This window comes from Falco biarmicus, chromosome 4 (genome assembly GCF_023638135.1).
Source record: "Falco biarmicus isolate bFalBia1 chromosome 4, bFalBia1.pri, whole genome shotgun sequence".
Lineage (NCBI taxonomy): Eukaryota > Metazoa > Chordata > Aves > Falconiformes > Falconidae > Falco > Falco biarmicus.
In genome coordinates, this window is record NC_079291.1 from 17,231,613 (window position 1) to 17,252,529 (window position 20,917).

At 41.0% G+C, this 20,917-nt stretch overlaps 1 protein-coding gene across 19 annotated transcripts in view; it reads left to right on the forward strand.

Annotated features, from left to right (window-relative positions):
* Positions 1-20,917, forward strand: part of ARPP21 (cAMP regulated phosphoprotein 21) — a 146,083-nt gene that overhangs the window by 115,134 nt on the left and 10,032 nt on the right. For 12 of the 19 annotated variants that reach the window (XM_056337997.1, XM_056337995.1, XM_056337996.1 and 9 more), the window contains one exon: positions 5,467-5,514. The exons of the other annotated variants lie outside the window; for them this stretch is intronic. In XM_056337997.1, coding sequence (XP_056193972.1) covers positions 5,467-5,514 — 48 coding nt within the window. The remainder of the gene's footprint in view (positions 1-5,466; positions 5,515-20,917) is intronic. 19 annotated transcript variants of the gene reach the window in all.

Below are 20,917 nucleotides of genomic sequence, written 5' to 3' on the forward strand. Positions count from 1 at the left end.
GAATTTGCTGTTTGCGTGTCTGGATCTAACAACAGCTTGATTATTTCTGTTATTACTTGTGATACATATTCCCTGCTGAGGTTTCACTTCCAATGGGTATCTCTGGCATTTATCATTATGAGTGATAAAGATAAACACAGGATTTCTTGCTGCAGACTGGCGAGTGTTCCTTTGTGGCCAACAGGATGTAGATTGAGAAGGGGAAGAGGTGATTCTTTACTCAGCCTTTGCTGCCAGTCTAAAGACCTAGCTGTAAATGCGAGTCAATTTACAGTAATTCACTCCAGAACTGACAAATAGAGATTGGTTAGTAATATTCAGAGCTTCTGTTTCTGCTTCTGTTTATGTGCTGATGGCAAGATATGACTATATCCTTATCAGAAATATTATTTTCAGGATAGAGGGACAAATAAGCACACTGCTTAGTATGTTGGATGGAAATTCCTTTTTATCCAAGAAGTCCGAATCCCTAACGCAACCATACCTGAAAAATGTAAATTTAGATAAGCTTTTACCCCAATTTATCTGAAAGGAGCTAAGATTAGAAGTACTTTAACACAGGTTTTCCTTCTCTGTTTTTACATATTTAATCTAATTTTTATTTTCAATGCAGTTCCCAGTATCCTAATGTCTTAGTAACGAATACAGTCCTTTGACTACCATCATATAAACTCATTAAGAGCAAGGAAAGGAAAAGAAGCCAATCTGTGCCATAATGATTTTTGTACCATAGTCATACCAAGGAGCTACAGCTAGCATTGAGAGCCCTCTGTGCTAGAACTGTATGTATAAATGTGAAGGGATTTTCTTTTCGCTCTTGATGCCCAGCATAGAGCTGGCATCCAGGGCTAAAAGAGTATTAAGGCACACACTGTGGTGGCCATCCAATTCAGGACTGTTGTCCATCTCTAGAAGGTTCCTTAGCTTAGGTAAATCAGAAAAAGAAAGAAGCTTTTACTGTGGCAGCTGTTCATTCATTCGCTACCTGTAAAACTTTGGGCACCCAAGTTCCTGCTGAGTGCTGAAAACAGTAAGTAGCTTTTGAGATCATATGTGTAGGATCCCTAAGTGTGCTTTCCTAAATATTACTGTTTGGAATAATTCATATTTTTGCAAGTATTTGAACGTCTCCTTATCTTTAGTGTAAGTGTTCCTTATGTTTGCTTATGCAATGAAAACCCACAACCATTATGACAAGCGAGTAGTGGACTTTGCTTGTAAACAACAGCAGTCTTTTGCATGTTGCAAATCATTTCTTTCTGAAAGACCTTAGCCCCTGTGGCGTTACTTAAGAAAAAGAGAATAATAAGGTAGCCATTTCTGAGCAAGCAAATATTTAGGAGATATGTATATATATATATATATGTATGTATCCTTGCTCTTTGTCAACCTGTGTCATCAAAACAGTTTATTATATGCTTCAGCACTCTCCTCAGGGCTTTCAAGTAGCATGCTGGTAAAACAGAACATCTTCAATAGCATCTGCTTAACAATGCTGCATTTCCAGTTTGCTCTTTGTTGAGAGCTACCTTTCATCAGGTACCAAGTCTGCAGGAGTGCATAAGACTGGATTTTTACAGGTCTTACAAAAGAACCTCCACAAATTAAAAAATTTAAGGGTACCGAGTACAACCTTATAGAATAAGCAAAAGAAGGGAAACGTTTTAAATTATAAGAAGCAATGTGTTGATTCAAAATGATTGCTGTGTTAATAGTTTGTATCAAATGGCAATTTTCATTCTGTCTCTATTGAAGAAATAGAAAGCAATTAATCTTTGTAGCACATTGTGAAAAATAAGGGCTTAAACAGGATCTCAGTGAGGCTGTTCCTTCACTTAACCTTGAGCTGGGCAATAAATAATTATAAATGCAGCTACATTGCAAGGCAAAAGTAATTGGTGAAATAGAATTATCATCTAATGCAGGAATTAGAAATCTGAATTAGGTTTCATGATGTTCTTTGTTCCAGAAAAGTATGAATTTGCCTGTGATTTGTGTGTAAAAGAGTGGAGCCGGGTTTTACAAAGCATCTTTTATACCCAAGCTATCACCAGATGATTTGTATTGCACTGCTGGCGTGGGCAAATGCTCTTGCACTCTCTCAGCTATAACTCACATAAGGCTTCTGATGATAGGACTTGTTTTATGGAGGGAGAAGGTGATGTCCAAGGTGCATGGGTGTATTAACATCTTTTGAATAATTTCCTGCTCTTCAGTGAGGGCACCATATCATCAGTGCTGCCTTCCACAAATTTTTCAGTGATACTGCATCATATAAAGTTTCTGCTCTGTTGTGAGCTGCTAAGGGGGCTGAAGATACAAGTCAGAGCTGCTTTACCCTGAATCTCACTCTCCCGCCCATGCAGCTTCAGGGGACACTTTTCCCCTCAGTGCCACACTACTGTTCCTTGCAGCTCCCACGCATGCCTTGCAGATCCCAAAGCAGCATTGCTAACCTCACTTCACCTTGGGGCTTTTCAGCCAACTGAGTGAAAGCTGGTCAGTGAAAGGATCAATGATGCATGTATGGGATGGATCATCAGTTCATATCATGGGGCAGGGTACAGGATGCTTTCTCTGATAAGGAAAGGCAAAGGATGTGGAAAAATAAATAAATGCAGGAATGTGAAGAGCTGTATTTTTCTACTCCAGACCTCTGCCTCAGCATGCTTGCCTACTGGAGCAATAGGCAGGAGCTGTTCAAGCCCCCGCCTAGCTCCTCAAAAATGGGAAGCCATGAGTTTGCTATTTCAGGGTCATGTTAAAGGAAGAAAACATTCCTAAGTAAAATAAAACAAATATTATTCTGCTTTTCTTTGAATTGCTCATCTGCCTCGAAATAGGACCTTGCGATATAAGGAGTAAGAACCATAGCTAACAGCAGTGGGTTTGTAGGGCGATGTTGGGTCTGCACTTTGGTACCGCTGATTTCATGGAGACACCATAAGTCTGCGGAGAACCATATTTATACTACTGTGGTGGAAACTTCACGAGTGATAAAGACTCATCTGCTTCTATCCAATTTGTCTTATGTTCATAGTGAGCTATGGAGTGTTTACAAACTAAACTGAAGAGACTTCTTAGCTTTATAAAATGTAAAAGGTGAATGTAATGTGTAACTGCACGAACACTCTTCATTTCTTCTATGCAAACTTGAGACTAACCAAAAGACTACGAAGGCTGACATGGTATGCTTCAATTGGACAGAAGTTGAGGAAGGCTAGTTTGTACCTTTTTTTCCCTTTTTTTTCCCCCTTTGATGTATTTACTTGTTACATGATAAGGAAGAAAAAGTGCAGAGCTATTAATTTTTATTAAGAATGTTAGTCAGATGAGCAGTGTGTGGTAGGACTGAGTCTTTTTAGACCTCAAACAAATGAGTTTTCTGACCATTTTGAAGCATGGAGGAGGGAAAAGTTAGTTCAACTTCCCTCTGTTTTTTCTGCTTGGTCCTCATTAATATGTTACATGAGTTTACAGTGGTGTTGGAAATGCGTTATGCAGCTCATTTTTGCTGTAATATGGCCCGTTGTGTAAATAAGGAATATGATTTATTGAAGAAACAGGTGTGGACATGTGGAAATACAATTTGCCTTAGAGAGTTGTTTCTAATTGACTAGTAAAATGCTGTTTCCAAGTAGGTCATAATTAATCAGCAAGAACTCCTTTCCTGAGTTTCCTTCTGTAAATGAACAGATTCAGGACATCTGTCAAGTAGAAACTGAGAAAATGAGAGAGGGAAAAAGCCTGACTCTCCAGTGAGCAAAGTGGTTGTATTTCTGTGAAGCAATCACAGCAGGGCACTTCACTGGGTGATCGCAACATTGGCGATGGAAAGAAATACTGAATTTCTCATTTTTCATAGGTTTGTTAAAGTTTTAGTACACTTGTGGTAGCTACTGTATGCCAAGAAGGTGGCTTAACTAGGTCAAGAAGAATGATGGCACGAAAAAGGGGGCCAGTAAACCAAAACCTTTCTCTGATACCCTCTTAAGGGGTCTCACATTTTACCTCATTTTATTTACACATTTACCACATTTTACCTCATTTCATTACATTTTGGTGTGCAAGTACGTCAGTAGTTACTGTAATAGCTCAAATGAGGCTGCACTCGCTAAGCACAAAAGTGAATGACAAGAACTTGTGTTGAATATGCATTTTACAGCAGCATTGTTACAAGTGTTTTCAAAATCTTTAGGTCTGGAGATGTTTAATTTGGAGATGAAAGAAGTGATAACCCAGTTCTTATAATATATTGTAATAAAGTGAAAAATCTCGATAAATTTTGATCATCAGAAATGTGATCTAGCTTAATTTTTGTATGTGTTGTGTTGGCAATACACCTGTCATGCTGAGAGGTATGACTTCACCATATACTCTCTGCTGGTGATGGAACAGGGTTGGATATTGGTAGATCTGCTGGGCAGGTGGTTGATTTCAGACTCTGCTTTAGCAGATTCAAGAATATCTCGTTATCTTCTTGTTCAGCAATTTGGAAATGAGATTTATTTTTTAATACCTGAAAGTCAAAGGACTCCCAGCTCTCCATTGTTTAGCGCAAGGACCATGGAGCTTGCTGGTTAGAGAATATTTGCAGGGAAGGCAGGGCTTCCTGGATGTGGAAAAGCAGGGAATGTCTGGGCGTCCATTCCAGGAATCAGCCCTCAGAATACCATCTGCTTAATTTGCAAGAGTTGGCTTCTCTTCAAAAATCTTAAGAACTATATTAGTGGAGTGGAACCCAGAAGTCCAACAGTTAGATGGGGTCATGTGTATGATTTCATAGTTGGGTTGTGCTGTAAATGAGCAAAAGCTGTAATGTTCCAGGTTGTTCAATTTCTTAGGTCAAGGTCATGTGTCATGTATTTCCAGTGGTTTTGAAACTAGGGACAGTTTTACATTTGTTTTCCAAGAATCCCCATGAGGCACTTAAGAAACTGCCTTAGTCTTGCTGCACAGTGAAGGTACCAAAAGCACTCTTTCAGTATTCAGTTTATCAGCTGAATTTTTACCTTTACCACTCAAAAAGTGGCTATCCAAGCATTTTCTATTGCTTTCTAGTGTCTGAAGAAGGACAGAACTAAGAAGAAGATACTGAATCTATCCTTTTTAAAACCTTGTTTCTCTAAACACCTGCAATTTCTACAACTCACTGTGTCTATCATACTAGAAACACAGCCCGTGGGCTGCTGGTGTCCTTGGGAAGAATTGTGTTGGCCTCAAGAGTTGCCCTCTGTTGCATGAATGTATGAGGGACTTCCTAGTACCAGCAGCCAAATCTTGTTTAAAAAATGCTTAAGATTATTTTTAAAAAAAAAATAATTTTGTGAGGTTAAGAGCAGTCACTATATGATAGAAGGAAAGATGAAACAGGCAAGGCTTATTGAAATAGTTCCCCCAATTCGGCTGCTTTCATGTGAAAACCATCTGCCTCCTTTGACTTGTCCTTTCTTTTTTTCCCTGCAGTGGAGCTGTGGGGCACTGAAGCACATACTTACATCAATTCCTGTTCAGGTAATCATTTCACAGATATGAACCCCATCTTGCTCCATAAGACTTGCTTACATGTTTAGAATGCTTTCCTGTATAAGGATTTGCTTTCCCATGTCTGAGGCAAGAGCACGAGCAAAATTGAGCAATGCTGCTTCCTAAGGAACAGCAAATTCTGTTCTGATCTCAGTTAACCAGCAAGCAGTTGTGGTTTCTTCACATCTTCAACACCCATGCTTTGAGCTGACCCCAGGACCAGATGAGTTTGTGTGGAGCTTTTTTGCCCATTTATTTTTCAATATGTTTTGTGTTAGTCTGTTTCTTTCCAAAGACAAACATCCTTTATCTAATTAACAAAAGCCCCATGTGTGTGACTTCAGAGTATGAGGAGAACATGTGTAGGCAGGTAAGTTCTTCATATGATCAAACAAAGAGGAAAGGAAACTTGTGGCTTCAAGTGCCAACTCTCCCCAGGGCAGGAGGTTAACGTTTGACAAGACATCTGCCCTTTTGAGGTATCCCAGCAAAATGAAATGCAGATTTCATCGAGGCTTGCTCTTCTGAAATTCACTTTGCCTACTCAGCGTACTTCTCACAGGGTTTTTCTCACGGGTCACAAATGATCCACCTGGGCAAAACTGCTAACGTTGTATACCAATTCGTCTGTGCGCTTCCATGTCTGGACCTGTGTGAGGGATGAGGTAGTCTTTAAAAGCTGTCATGCTCAAAACCATTTTGAAGTCCTCCCGTGGTTTGCAGCTTAGGAAATACGAAGATTAGAAATACTGCTGAGGGGCACTTCGGCAATTTGTAGGGCAAATCCTGTTGCAATATATATAATTATTAGGTAATAATTAAATACTGCATCTCATTCATATATGCCTAAGTTGCTGGAATTAACATTGTAGGGGCTACTTTTGTGTTAGCTTTTTCTTATTTCTGAATATTTAACCATGCCACCCCGGTGCTCTCTGAGACCATATGGACACAAATGCATCGACCTGGGTTCCTGTTTTAAAAAGCTGGAAGTGTGACCCTTTAAGGCAATGCGGCTGTAGCCAAGCAATGCCCAATTTCTGTCTTCAGTGCTTGATTTTTATTTCAGGGACCTGCTTGTCTCTGTACAGATGTCTTTGTGTGGTTTGCTCCAGATTTCTCAAGCTTTTTCTTACAGTTCATGCATCCATAGCTTTAGGAATAACTGAAGCTCCCTGCTGAAGGGTCCTTCAGTAGTGAAGCTGCTGTGATCACCCTGCGGAAGAGCGGGGCTGGCATGAAGGGAGCTGTGGGGAGTATGGGACTTCTCTTTACTTCAGACCTTAACCTTCTGCTGGCATGAAGTGACATTTGGGACAGGTGCATCTGCACAGATCATCCTGCATCATCAGATTACTTATTTGTGTGCAGAGCTTGGGAGAGAATGGTGCTGCATGATTAAAGGGTATGTAGGTTTTTCCATCCTGGGCACTTCAGCCTTTGATCTGAAAAGCAGATTATTATCTACTGAGTTAGAACTGTGTTTGTATTTTGGCACTACATTAAAATAGAACCTTAACAAAGAGATACCAGTTGTCCTTGCTTTAGCAATAATATTGATCCCAAGAAGATGGAGAAGCTTTTGTCTCCTTGTTACAAAAGATTGTTATATTGACATAACAGAAACTGAAAAATTGAATGTAATATAGGGGGGATTTTTCCTTTCATTTGAAGGGCAATACTGCAAAAGGACGCTTTACGCTTACTAGGCTGTAAAAGCAGATAGTAAAATACTCTCAGCTTTTACACAGTATTGGCTTTTTATGGCAGCTTTCCAGAACCACTGTCTTAGGCCTGGGAACCCCGTTACTATTTTCCTTGGAGACCTAAGGAACCTGACATGTATGGAGCATTTCCAGTTTTCATGTAAACTTGTTGTTTGTGTTGCCATAGTTGCTAGAGCCCTCAAGTAGAGCCATGCCTGGTTATTATCGAACACCTAGTAAAAGGAGAGGGGGATGGGGGGGACTGTGTGCCTCAGCAAGTTTCTCAGCAGCTTAGAGAAATGGGGAGAAGGGGACAGCAAGGAGCAGATGGCAAGATCAGAAACCGCCTTCTCTCCTTTCGATGGTGCTCTCTGTTTAGTCATTTTCTTTCAAAGAGAGGCATGAAATTGTAAGTCTGTCGCACTCACTGTGTTACAAGATGCTGGGTTCTGTAATGAGATCTCAAAGGCCCAGGAGACCATCCTTCTCCCTATGGAAGAAAAATGAACTGCTGCTGCAGCAGCTAGGCTGGCTGCTGTGGCCGGAGAGGCTGTGCAGCACGGAGAACCTGGGAAGCCGACCGAGGAGGTGGAGCAACAGTTTTCCAGTAAGTTGGGCTCTTCAGACAAAGTAACATTTGTGCCCACATGTGGAAGTTAGCCTTCCAGTTAAAATGTCCCAAAAGACATTCTGAAGATACCAACATAGATATGGGTGTTTGGGAAGGTGGGAGATTTGGAACCTATTTAAGAATGAAATTTTCCAGGGGACAGGGGATAAAATAAATGTTTTCTGGATTAGAACTTGTGGGAGGAATAGAAATAAGAATTTTCTGGTCATGTTTACTGCCCTGATTACTGGCATGCTGTGAGGGTTATTTCATTGCTTCAGAATGGCAAGTGCAGGCATGTGGTGGGGCAGGGAAGGGTACTCTCATGTCTTCTGTCATTGAAATCAAGTCAGGGGCTGTGGTGATTACTATCTCCTACCCAATTTGCAGAAGAGAGGAGGGAATCCCTCTTCTGCTCGGATGTAAAGTTTAGCAGAATGTTTCTGGTCTTTTGGTAAGGTAGAATTTGAGGCATGCTACAAACACGTTCCTTTATTTAAGTGACAAATGTAAATCTGAAGTTTGTAGACAAGAAAGAGAAAGGAGTGACTTCCACATTACAGCTTTGATATTCAAGCTGTTGCTGAAAAAACAAAATGCTGCTGTTCTTCTCTCTTGCTTGAAGAAATCTATTTCTTCCTTGTATTTCTATTAAGTGCTGTAAAAAAAAAATCATAATTACAGTGTACTAAACTAATTCTTTTACACTGCATTAAGCTTAAAATAATGTTGAATCCATATTTCCATTAGCTAGCAATGAAAAAACTATTAAGAATAACACTTAACATACAATCAATTTAATTCCTGCAAGTGTTTCTAAAGAAGAATGGTGCTGCAGAGCCATAAATAAATGAAGTGATAGCCTGCACTGTGCTGTAATATCTGTACTACCCAGAATTTCAGTTCAAGGAAAAAAAAAGTTATTTCTTATAATCATTAGATTAGAGCTACAAAAAATAGATAAAGGGGCAGGTTCAAAATGGTGCTGAGCTCTTCCTTCCCATATGCTTTAGGGAAATCAGGGAAATAACTACTAAGTTTTGCCAGGTTTGCATCTTCTCTGGGTCTCGATCTGTAAAGCGTTTAGCTAGCCTAGTTTTAAAGTATCAATCTGTATATAGTTGTTTTATACTATTTCAGTTACAGTGTCACAGGGATGATTTTCATACAGAGACTAAATACAGAAACATGATTCTGTCAGGCATTTACTGGCATAAACTCAAGAAATGGTCAACTTCCTCTAAAAAGTTACATGAACTCATTCTGTAAGTATGCGATACGTCCAAGGTCCTCAGGTTATACAGTAATGGGTACCATAGAAATAGATAGATACTCATTATCACTTCCCAAGGGAATGTTTTGGATGAAATAGAAGTTCAAACACCAGAAACAAACTCTTTGATAAATGTGTTTTATCTTTTGGAGATAAGCCAATTACAGTATTATTGCTGATAAACTTTTTTTAATCCACAGCAAGATGTAACTGTTTTGGCCAAGTCATTAATTTCTCTTGTTGCTCTTAATTTAGGAGCTGTAAAGACACAAAGATGAGCTTCCTGGTGTGTCAAAATGGGAGGACTGTAATAATTGAAGGCAGGCCCAATTTGTAAAACTTTCGCTGGTAATGTGAGAAGAGCCTGCCTTGGCTCTGTCTAGGGAGATGTCCTCTTCAAACCACCCTCTGAAGGCTAGGTTGACTGTCTGCGCTAGAATGTCAGAGGGTAGCGTTTAGCCCAAAGTGTCTTAAACTAAAATAATTTTTCACTGCTTTTACAGTAGTAGAACATTGCTGTGGGAGGAGACTGGCATGGTGCTTTTTCTGTGCTCCTTTCCCAGTGCTGTTCTGAGCCATCGGAAGAGCCTGGCTCTTACTGTGGGTTTGAACTGGTGTGACCAGTGAACAAGTGTGCCCAGTAACTTGCTTCCTTCGCAGAAGTGGCAGTGCAGGTGCCAGCATGGCCATGGTGACCACATGGCCGAGTCCCCATCCCATTCTGGGTATTAGCACAGCTAAACCACAGCAGCACATGGGTCACTTTACCAGTCCTGTCGCAGTCGTGCAGCCGGCAGGCGCAGGCAAGGTCTGTGGTGTGCTGGCAGCCTGTAGGTCCACAGCCTGTGGTTTGCTTCAGTGCCTACAACCCGGAAGCAAGAGGCAGCTATTTTCCACCTTCCCCCTAAAAGGTAGCATCTAAACTGTGACCTTCTTTGCCAAAGTTTGTTCCAGAGCCAATTTGTAAATGCTTTGTACGCCAGCTTTAGCTGGGAAGTCCCAGCCACTCTCACCATTATAAGCCAATGAAAATACAGCTTTGATGTGTTTCCTTAGGTGCTCAGATGCCATTGCATGTGCGGTATTATCATGAAAAACACATTATCGCAGTAGTTCAGGGCCTTCGGGCATCTGATGTTGCCAGTTGCCTTCACTTCTTGCTGGTATGTAATTTATCACCGACGTGGCCTGCCCTGCTAAAATGTGCCCTTTGTGGGCAGAGGCGAAGCTAATATACTTTCAAAGTGTATTTGAATTGCTTCAATAAATCACAGCTGTCACTGTGAGCAGTTTTATCACTTGCCAGAACAATATGTTATCTTCATGCTTTATAGTCTTGATATTATTCTGGACCTTTATTTGTGTAAATTGTAATGCATCATAACTTATTTTATCAAAAAAAAAAAAAAATTGAGCAGCCCTCATTCTTTTGTTTTATGATTTTTTAAATGGAAACTTTCCCTTGCTCTGTAAAGAAGACAGCATTTTTATGGGATGTGTTTTATAGTTCTAATTATTATTTTTATTATTAATTAGCTCTAAGAACACTTGCAGTTTGTTTTCAATTTGTTCATTTTCATTCTTTTACGCAGTTCATGCAGCTGGGGTAGCTTTGTTCTGTCTCCCACTCTGCTGTGTAGCAGGAAGAGCAGCTACACAGGGATCCATGGCCGGGGAGGCTCTGCAGCAGGCAGGACGGGGGGGAGGTGCAGGAGCCTCCCTGCCTCAAAGAGTTTGTTTGCTGTCTGTGCAGAATATCCACCAAGCTAATCAATTGTGTGGATTTAAAATAAAAACTTCCTCAAATCTGGAAAGCAGCTGCAGACGAGCCCTCATACCTGAGACCTGCAGGGTGTCATGACAGGGAAGTTATGAGTCGTTAACTGGGCCTAAGGCGTAATTCCTTCTTCTGCCGGTCCTTCCCCGGAATCATAGAAAACAGCTGGGAGTGTGAGCGGCGCAAGGACTCAGAGCTGTGATGTGGTGCCCTGGCTCAGGCATGGGCTGGTGAGGGGGAAAGTTGTGTCTCAGCAGCCAGATCCACTCTCCTGGGCAAGGACCAACCGTGCTCCCACTGCCTGCCGTGTCCCTGTCCCAGGTGTGCTGCGTGGGACTGCTACCACCCACCAGCTCAGCCTCCCGGCCAGGCAGGTTCCTGCTGACATCACTGTAAGCTCCAGACCGACACAAGCTCATCCATTATATTTTTATTCTCATGCCACGGTGGTAGATCTGTTTGTGAGTGTGACCTGTGGCTCCTTCAGGATCTCACTGTTAACTCCTTGCAATGAGAGCCTCTCCTCAGCTTTCCTTTCTCAGGGGTGCTTTGACATTAAATGTGCTGTTTCCAGGACAGCCAGTAAAATGGCTCCTTTTTATGGCCATGCCTAAAATACCAGTGAATATTTATGAACCAATTATCCGTGGCTTCTCCTATGATGGGGAAAAAAGTGCTTTTCTTTTAATTGATGCAATAGCTCATTCCAGAATATGAGAACAAGGACTATAAACTAGTCAGTTTTTATAATTAGGAATTTATTTATTTGCAGCAGATATATTTGCTAAAATGTGAAGATTGTATTCATCTGGGGTTTAGTTTGAAGAAGTTATGCTGATTTTTTAAAACTGAACAATGGCTCTACTGTAAGGAATATTTATAGGTGTAGATTAAGTTCCTTGTCATGAGGAGTAGTCTGAAGGTATGACTCACATTTGTCCTTTTGCCGTTACAGAAGTTAGTGTTTATTCTCAAGGTCTGCACTCAGAATGAGCAGTTGTTGCTAAAGAACATTTTGCAGATGTGTTTGCAGATCCTGTGATTTTCCTTTTCAAAAATTTTAGCTACACAGACATTTTCAGCTGATTGGCTAGGCACATCAGCCACCACTTCAGAAATGCACATTGTAAATTTTACATGGAGAGAAATTTCTGGCAGCTGCTTTGCAGTTTGACTTTGAGGAGCCCCAGAAGAAGTATGTGAAGTTCAGTTACCCCACCCAGACAGCATAAGCAAGAAATAAGTATTTTAGCCTAAGGTCGAATTGGAAGATGGTGCTGCATTAAATTCAATGATTGCATGTATAGGAATGCATATATACTTCTGCCTGCATGCATATCTCGTTTCAGAGGATCAGAGGAGCTAAGGATGGAGGACACTTGTGATTCTGTGTAAAACCAGCTTTTCCCACAGAAGACGTCTCTCCTGTCTGAGCTGAGCCTGGGGAGCTGGTGGTTGCCTTTTAGCAAGCATTACAAAGCCTTTGCAAACCCTTCAGGGTTGATTTTAAAATACCCGTTTCTACTGGTTTGCTGACAAATCTCTGATTTGCACAGACCTGTAGTTAAGACTTGTGCTCTGGCAAATGACTTTCACTATGCTCTCTTCCTCACCTTCCTGCCACTATTGGCAGACTTCAGGCTCTGGGGCTTTGGCCCTACCCTTGCAGGTGCTGACAGAAAAAGAACATGCCTTTTTTGGATCAAAGTAGTGTTCTTCATGCAACTGAGAATTTTGCAAAACTCCATATGTAACTCTTAGTGACTTCAGCACTCAAAGGTCTCTTCACATGATATGTTATACTGGAGATAGTTGTTTCTCCATTGACTTTATCAGTTGAGTATACAACACTTCTCAGCGCTGCTGGATTTCAAAATGTCTCGTGAAGTCGCCCCACAAAACCTGACTTTACAGATGAGAAAACTAATACACAGAAAGGAGAAGTAATGCACTCAGGGTGTACTATGTCCCAGGCAAGCAAAAAAGAGCTATCAGAATTTATGAAGTATGTAAGGAAGTTCTGCAGCTGGCTCTCAAATCTACCTTGACCACACATCCAGGCTGATCTTCAGTATTTACGCTGAGTTGAAGACTTCCTATGTTTATGGTCTTTATTGTGCATTTCCCATAGCTCTGAATGCTTAGCTGACATTGATTATGAGATCAGACTTTGCAAATACTTTTGGCCATGAAAATTGTAAACACAGCTTTGCTGGGGTTGCAAACCATTAAAAGTGTGCTGTGTGACAGCAAATGCTCTGTGGTAGCTCTGCCCTAGCGATTGCTGAGAGCAGATACCACCCTGGAGAGACCTACAGCAGACAAAGCATGAATATTCAGGAAACTTTCCTACAGTTAAATTTGTGCTATACTTAATTTTTTTGGCTAATGAAAGTAAATTTTGCATCATGTACAGTTGCACAGTTGCAGATACTTTGAGGGAAGATAAGGACATCAGGACTGATCCTATGAGTTTTGCAGAACAAGTCTGCATGAAAAGCTTTTGCTTGGCAGATCAGCCTTCTCAGGCTATTGCACTGGTTGGGTTAACCAAAATACCCTTTTGCAGCAGTAACACTGGACCGGCTATAGCAGGAGTTTTCCAACTAATGTGCCCTACAGTGAAAGCCAGGGATAAGTGAGGACAAAAAGAGGTTTGGCTGGTTTTTTCACTGTAGCTGAATTAAACCTTGCTCTGGCTGAACATTGTGACATCTGTTGACCACAGGCCTGATTCCAGGCTTGCTCGAGCTGCATACTGCTGCTAATGCGAGCGAGGCAGGGGCTGGTGGAGTGACATCTGCCCTTGTCCCAAGCACCACTGTCAACCTGTTGGCCAACTTGGCAGAGACTTGGGGATCAATGTAGAAATGATGCAGTCTTTTCTGGAGCCACCTCCATCCTGTCCCTTTTCTCTTTCTCTCGATCTCTTTGGGCCAAGATTTCTTGGCACAGCTGTTCAGGAAAGCTTGCTGCTGACAGTATCATATCTATTCATTTATTTTGTGAATACACAAGGAGTTTGTGGCTCCAATTGTTAATCCTCACATTTTCAAAAGTGCCACTAAACCCTTTCTAGAAAAGGTAAAGGTGAAGGTTTCCATCCACAGTTAATTTCCTTTTTTTCTTTTAATTCTTTTTTTTCAATTTTTTTTTTAATGTTCACATTATTCTGCCCACCAAATGGAAGAGTTGAAAATGTGTTTGCCTGTGATGTGGAGATAGGCATGCTTTGCAGATGTGGCCGTCTGATTTATCAAGAGTTTATAAAACTGTATGAACAAGTTATTTTGCAGATTCTTTGGCCAATTAAAACAAAGAAACCCTCAAATTCCTGTGAAATGAGACTTGCCTCTTCCCCCTCCCCAAGGCAAACCAAATGATGAAGCAAAGCTCTGAATTGCCTACGGACAATTAAACTGTTGCATCTAATTTAAAATATTTTTTTAAATGTAAATCAAACAAAATTTTTGACATTTTAGAAATTGGTACTGTTCTATTTGGAATGTAAGAAAGGAATATTTTTACTTTTTCAGACATGTTTGACTTTTACTCACTTATTCCCTCCTTTGTAAGATGAGTAATTTGGCCACAGGTGAAGCTAACCAGGTACTGGGATGACTACATCTGTAGATTTTGCTGTTCACTTCCTTCCAAGAAAAAGCTCTAGCTAAATAATACAGCCCACTTTTAGTGCAGTAATCTGATGTATTGCTTTTGTAAGCCTGGCAGAATTGCTATTGCTGTTTACATTTCTGCAGTGATACAGAGTGGAGGGGGTGCCTAGAACAGAGACTGATGCAAAGTACATGCAGGTACTTTACACGTCTTTTGTCTTCTGCTTCAGGGAGTGATGGGTATGGAGGGTCTTAATGATAATGATTGCTTTAGTAGCAGAAAAGGTCTGACCCAATTTCTTTAACAGCTCTTTTTAATTAAGAAAGGCAAGAGAAGTAAACTAGGGTCTGCTAGTAAACAGGAGGGGGGGTTAATTGCAAGGTAAACATGCCTGGGAGTGTTCTGTTCCTGTGCCATAGAAGTGAAGTAGGTTAGACTCATCCCTGGTTGCCATTTGGTTTATTCTTTGCTGGCATCTCCTGGTACATAGCCAGTGCTTAGTCTAATGGTGCTTTCATATATGTACAGATATGTGCATTGACCATATGTGAATGCAGACACAGTCCCATCTTGCCCTACCTTCTAGGTTTTTTAGATTAAGCAATGACTGTGCAAAAGGAGAGTTGAGAAATTATTTGGTTTTGTATATTGCAGAACGGAATTTTATTGGAATGGGACCTCTTTTTCCTAGGTTGATTACCACCTGCCTGGTCAAGTTTCGCAGGAGCCTTTTAAAGAATAGTAAGAATACACTGTGAATAAATGTGCCAGTATCTCCCCTGTTGGAGATCATAGAATCATAGATCTTGGGTTGGAAGGGACCCGTAAGGATCACCATGTCCAACTCCCTGCTCCTTACAGGACTCCCCAGCCCTTCCTTCAAGGGGCTGAGTTCCCTGGCCTCAGTCCAGAAGTGTATCCAAGCTTGTAAATCAGTGCTCTGAAATCAAGAAGTAGTCTCATATGCTTAAGCAAATGCTTAAAGGCTCTGCTGCATAGTGGCCAGAGTAATGACTATGTTGCAGGCGAGTGCTCCTAATATGCTGCAGAGCTGGTTAAAGTTGATTGCTTACCCCAACAGTCTTTGGATTACGTTCTGCATGGGTGCCCTTGGAAATGATGAGATTTTTGCACTTGGACCCATATGGGCAGACATATGTTCCATCAAAGTTCTGTTGGCTTCAGTATCATCCTTACATCTGTTTGTATCTAGCTGGGGGATGTAGCCTATAACTTGCTGTGCCCGTGTGTTATAGGTAAGTAAACAAAACTCCTTTTGCTCAGTGATTTGATACATTAAGCTATAGATGTGTGCAGAAGCAGTGTGCCATCGGGTAGCGGCCGTGCCTTTGTTGTAGGTGGTATTTACAGTTGGTGTTCTGTTTGTTAAAACGCTTCTTGAGGCTGAGTCACAAACAAAGCCCAGCTTAGGAGAGTGAAAAGTGGAGACTGTTAGTGAGAATTTATGGTGCTGGCAGTTATTTACCCCATTCTGCCCTCAGTAAAATGCTGCACAGTATTGTGACCTGTGCACGACCAGCACACTGCAGCCTTCCTCCAGTGCACAGGAGGTTGGCAGGAGCCTGTACCTGAAGCTGTGTGGAAGCAAACAGCACGGTAGAAGCAGTGAAAGCACATGGACCGTCCCTCCATGACTGTGCTGGTGAGCAGCAGCCTGCCTGAGCACTCCCTGCTCAGGCTGGGGCTCTAAGCACTAGTGCTATCTAAGGCAGTGGATAGACATTTTGGCGTATTTTCCAGAAAGGTTTTGTGCAGTTCTGCTGGTTTTCTCTGGGCAAGTTATTTCTCCCGGGTGCTTATTTTCCCATCTACAGCTGTCTTGCCTGTTCAGGAATGCACTATCTTTCAGTGCAGGGACTGGAGCTATTCCTTGGAGTTTGCGTGGTAGCTGGCATGGTAGAGATTCAGCCTGGGCTTGTGCTGGTAGATATTTCAAGAATATCAAGAGCTAAGTTACAGAGCAATAAATGGGGATCAACAGTTTATTTGCTCACACCTGCTGTTATTTATTTGGGGGCAATCCAGAAAAATCAAACTCCTGTAACATAGAGGTGAACCTGCTGAAATTCAGTGAATCTGTGGGTTCAAGCTTGCATGGAAAATCTGATCCTGCTGATTTTGTATTCCTTCTTTTTTTGAATCAAAATTTTGCTGGAATGGCTAGCTGTCACGTTACACACCGTTCTTATGTATTTGCTAACAAAACCAATGGGTATTGCAAATAGTTGTTACGCTATAGCCAGGAACTGTTTTATATAACAGAATGGAAACACACACACAGGTACATACAGGGAGTATTATACAGGGTACTGTTCATTTAAGGAGCTACGACCATATGTGCTTTCAGACTGCTTTATGCACGAAGGCTTAACCCGCCTCCTGCTTTGCTTTGCATTCAGCACAGAGCAGTTGTGCACAGTCAGTTCATGTAGCCTAGCTGATTATCAGTAACTTGGACGTTTATTGTGATCATCCTGTATCTTGAGCCCCATCACTCATGTCTGCAGGTACTTTTGGCTGGAAATAACAGCTCTAAGTCTGCTGTCCTTGGAAAGGCGAGTCTTGTTATACTCGGTGGGGAAAATGATCATATTGGCACCTGACTCAGGTGAAGAAATCATTCCAATGCAATCACAAAGTCTCTCTAGTGAACTATCCTGAGTTGATGTTACTTGACTGTTTTCATTATTTATATGAACTCTCCCGGGCAGCCCTGCGTTGGACCGCTGCATCATGCAATCTGGAACTGTCACGTGCCCTGCATCCCACCGTTAAAGCAGGCAGTTAAGTTAGAGCCCAGTGATTGCAATGAACAGGCTACTATTTAAGTTTTTGAGCTCTCCTTGTTATCTGATATTTGCTTCCACCGATACAGACACGTGTGTGTGTATGTGTATGTATACTAAGAGTTGCTAGTGCCATTTTTTTTTTTTTAATAAAGGTTTGAATTTATACCAAGTGTAAGTTTGTACCAGCTACAGCATTGATATTCCTGCCCTGAACTACAGGAATTTTCCATTTCATATGAAAAATATTCCCATGTAAAAATGAATACATTTGTAACAAAGGTTACATTTTGCAGTTCTGCAAAATATAGTTTTCTGGATAGAGAGATGAGAAAAGAGCAGTTTGTTCTTGCAGTCTTCAGCCAAAGCTATTGCTTTGGGTTTTTTTCTGAAAAAAAAAAGTAAAAAAAAAAAAATCATATGCTTCATTTCTTCACAGTTCACTGTGAATCTTAGCTTTCAAGAAAACACAATTTTTCTGCAAGAATGTATGGACACTTTGTCTCTGAATTCAGCAGAATCCTGAACATAATGTCATGTAGTCATTCTAAATGAAAACTATAATGTTTTGCTAGGAGGGGCATCTCTCTAGATGCCACTTTACAATATGAGGCAAGACCTACAGCATGTCGTATGCCAAAGGAATTTTACTATCAACGCTAATGAGTTTTTACATGGGTGTTTTATCTGTATATTAGCTAATCAAAAATCCCATAAAGAGGAATTGCAGCAGATTACAGCAGTGTAACAGTCTATAGCCATAGTAAGGGCTATGACTAGATATACATCTGTTTTGGTCTTTAAACAGTAAGGTCTCTTAAGAGCAACCCACAAATTCTCCAGAATGATCTATTGGCCTGCCCATGGATCTGCATTAACCCTTGTTAACATCGGTGGGATTGGCAGGCAGGGGCTGAGAGCAGAAGGACTATACTTAGTTTTTCCCTAGCACTATTCGGGACCTCCCTGATGTCATGAGAACCACGCACCAGCTTGCAATATCTGCCTTCAGTGGCTTAGCTCTATGGGGATGAGAAGGCTTCACCCCACTCAGAATAATGTTTTCCAGGTCCTGTAGTAACCTCCCTGCAGGAACCTCAGCTGGCTTTGGGCATCTACACCACTCCAGTGTAGACCTCGCTCATTGTGCTGACCAAAGGGAAATGCATTCCAAAGCCCATCTCCCCAGAGCTGCCAACCCACGTGACTCCATGGATTAGTTCGAAAGCAATAAATACTTTCCTCCTTTCTCTATATCACCTGTGTCATTTGCTGGCTGAGTGAGATTTTGTTGTGGGTTTTTTTTGGGTTTTTTTGTCTCCAATAAAATGCAGAAGCCTCAGATTACCAAAACAGCTGCACATACTTTGGGTTAATGCATTTAAGTCAGGCTTCAGGGTCTGGGTAAGTGCCAAGATCCTGGATCAGCTGCTTTACCAGAATTATGCTGCTGTAATGGAGCCCTGCATTATTGTGTTGCAATTATTTTGGCTTGCAGCTGGCTGTTCCCTCTATATTTTTACTGAAGTGAGATAGAAGGATTTTGTCTTAAAAATAGAATTTTCTTTTCTGAATTTCACAGCAGCTTTGAGTTACATACCGTGTCTGAGAGATGCCCCTCCATTTATTTTCAGGTTTATCTTCAAGGAGAAGAGCAAATAATTTTTGTCATAGTTTTTGAAGAACAGGAGCAGTGCTAAATGGTCTCAAACCATAAAATAAAAGTGTATAGAAAAGGGAATAAAATAAGTGATTAAAGTGTCATATAATGACATGGTTTTAGGTTCTCAGCAAGAACGGGTTTATTTTCAGCCTCAAGCCACTTACTGGTAGCAAGTTGTTCTTAAAGCTGTCCCTATAATTTGGAAATCCTTTGAGCAGAGAAGTAAAATAATAGATCCAGATTTTAAACTGAAGAAGAACATTTCCCCAACCTTGAATCTCCTATATTCATATCTATCCAAGCTCTTTTTGATGCTTATTTATATACATTTCTTGTCAAATAACAGTTCTCAGGTTCTCCAGTTGATAGCAAAAAGTAAACTGAATGCAATCGTTTATCTTTGAACTGTTCGACTGTGCCCTTCTTCATGCTCTTGTTAATAATGCCAGGTCTCCAAGGAGTGCTCTCATGCAATTTTATCACATAAGCTTTTTGTTTGACCTTACCTGCTGTTTCCCTGGAACATGGGGACAGGCGCGGGGGGGAAAGCCAAAATGCCAGCCTGCCTTAATTAAAATTTTAGTCTCAGAAGATGTTACAGTATGTGATTTCATTAGGTACGTAATGAAAGTATTTAATCATATCTCTTATTTGTCTAGGCCTTTTTGCTTGGTAGTGAGGTCACTGAGTTTTAAAACAACTCTTTCAAGGTGTGGAAAAGTAACTGAAGGGTGGGTATGCATTTTTAAGTGATCCATAAATTCATTGTATCCATGATTTTGCATGTTTGCCCTAAAGGTAGTTGCTTGGATGTTGAAGTAGAAGGCTCTAAATAACAGTTCAGTGCTCTTTGCAAAAACATTTTGCCCTCCTGGGACAGCAAGCATGCATATAAATGGTTTTTAAAAGGTAATGCTATTCCTTGTCTCCCGCAGTTGGAACTTGGCATCATAGAAAAAGGGTAAAAGAAAATGTGATGGGTTTTTCATTCACATGTAAGAAGCTTTAAGTCTCATGTGTGCTATACACTATAACTTTCATTATTTCTCATTGGCATAATCTAAACCCCCATAACAGGAGCTTTCTGCCACCCAGAAGAGGCCATTTGTTTTAAGCAGTGACTATTCCTGGGAAAGTCTGTGAACAAAGCGCTCTCTCTTAGCTTTTGTAAAGATGTACCTATTCTGGTTTATATAGGACAAGCAGAGTTAAAAAATAGATTTGTGAGGCCCTGAGCCTGCACAGCTTTTGAACGGGGAGGGTTTGCATTGCTAGGGGAGTTGCCTTATTCCCTTAATTTTTTTCCCATTTTGTTAGCAGCTGAGAAGTGCCCCCGGTTGGTAGCATTGTCTCAAGTAGCACATGAAACCATCCCTTCTTGAGATGCTCTGTGCTTTGGGTTTCTTCCAGCCCCAGGGTTCCAAAACAAGTAAACCCAGGATTTTATATAGCTTTTTGAGGAAGAATAAATGAAGAGGACAGGGAGGGGCAGTTCAGCTGGAGAAGACGGGTCCTGCTCCAGCAGTTGGACAGAACTAGCCAGATGGGGGATTTCAGAGCTGTTATCCAGAAAAAGTGTCTTGTATATCAGAGTATTTTCATTGGCACTTTTTACCAAATAAAATGAATAGGTTGCTTTGAAATAATGCAGAATTGCAGCAGATTTCCAAATTTCAAAAGAAGAAGCTGGATGAAGATATTTTTGCCCTATTGATTTTGTGGGATTTGTAGCTTTATAAACTAGAGAGAAAAAGAGAGGTGGGGAAGACAGACAAGCTGTCCTCTAACCAGTATTTTTCTTCTTTCTCTTGTGATAATAAATCTTACTGGCTCATATCTCTGATGCACATACATCTTGCTGAGTTTCTCAGTGCAACTGAATATGGCTCTTTCTCTGTGGGTCTGCCAACAAACGTCTGTTACCAGGTTCAGGAAGC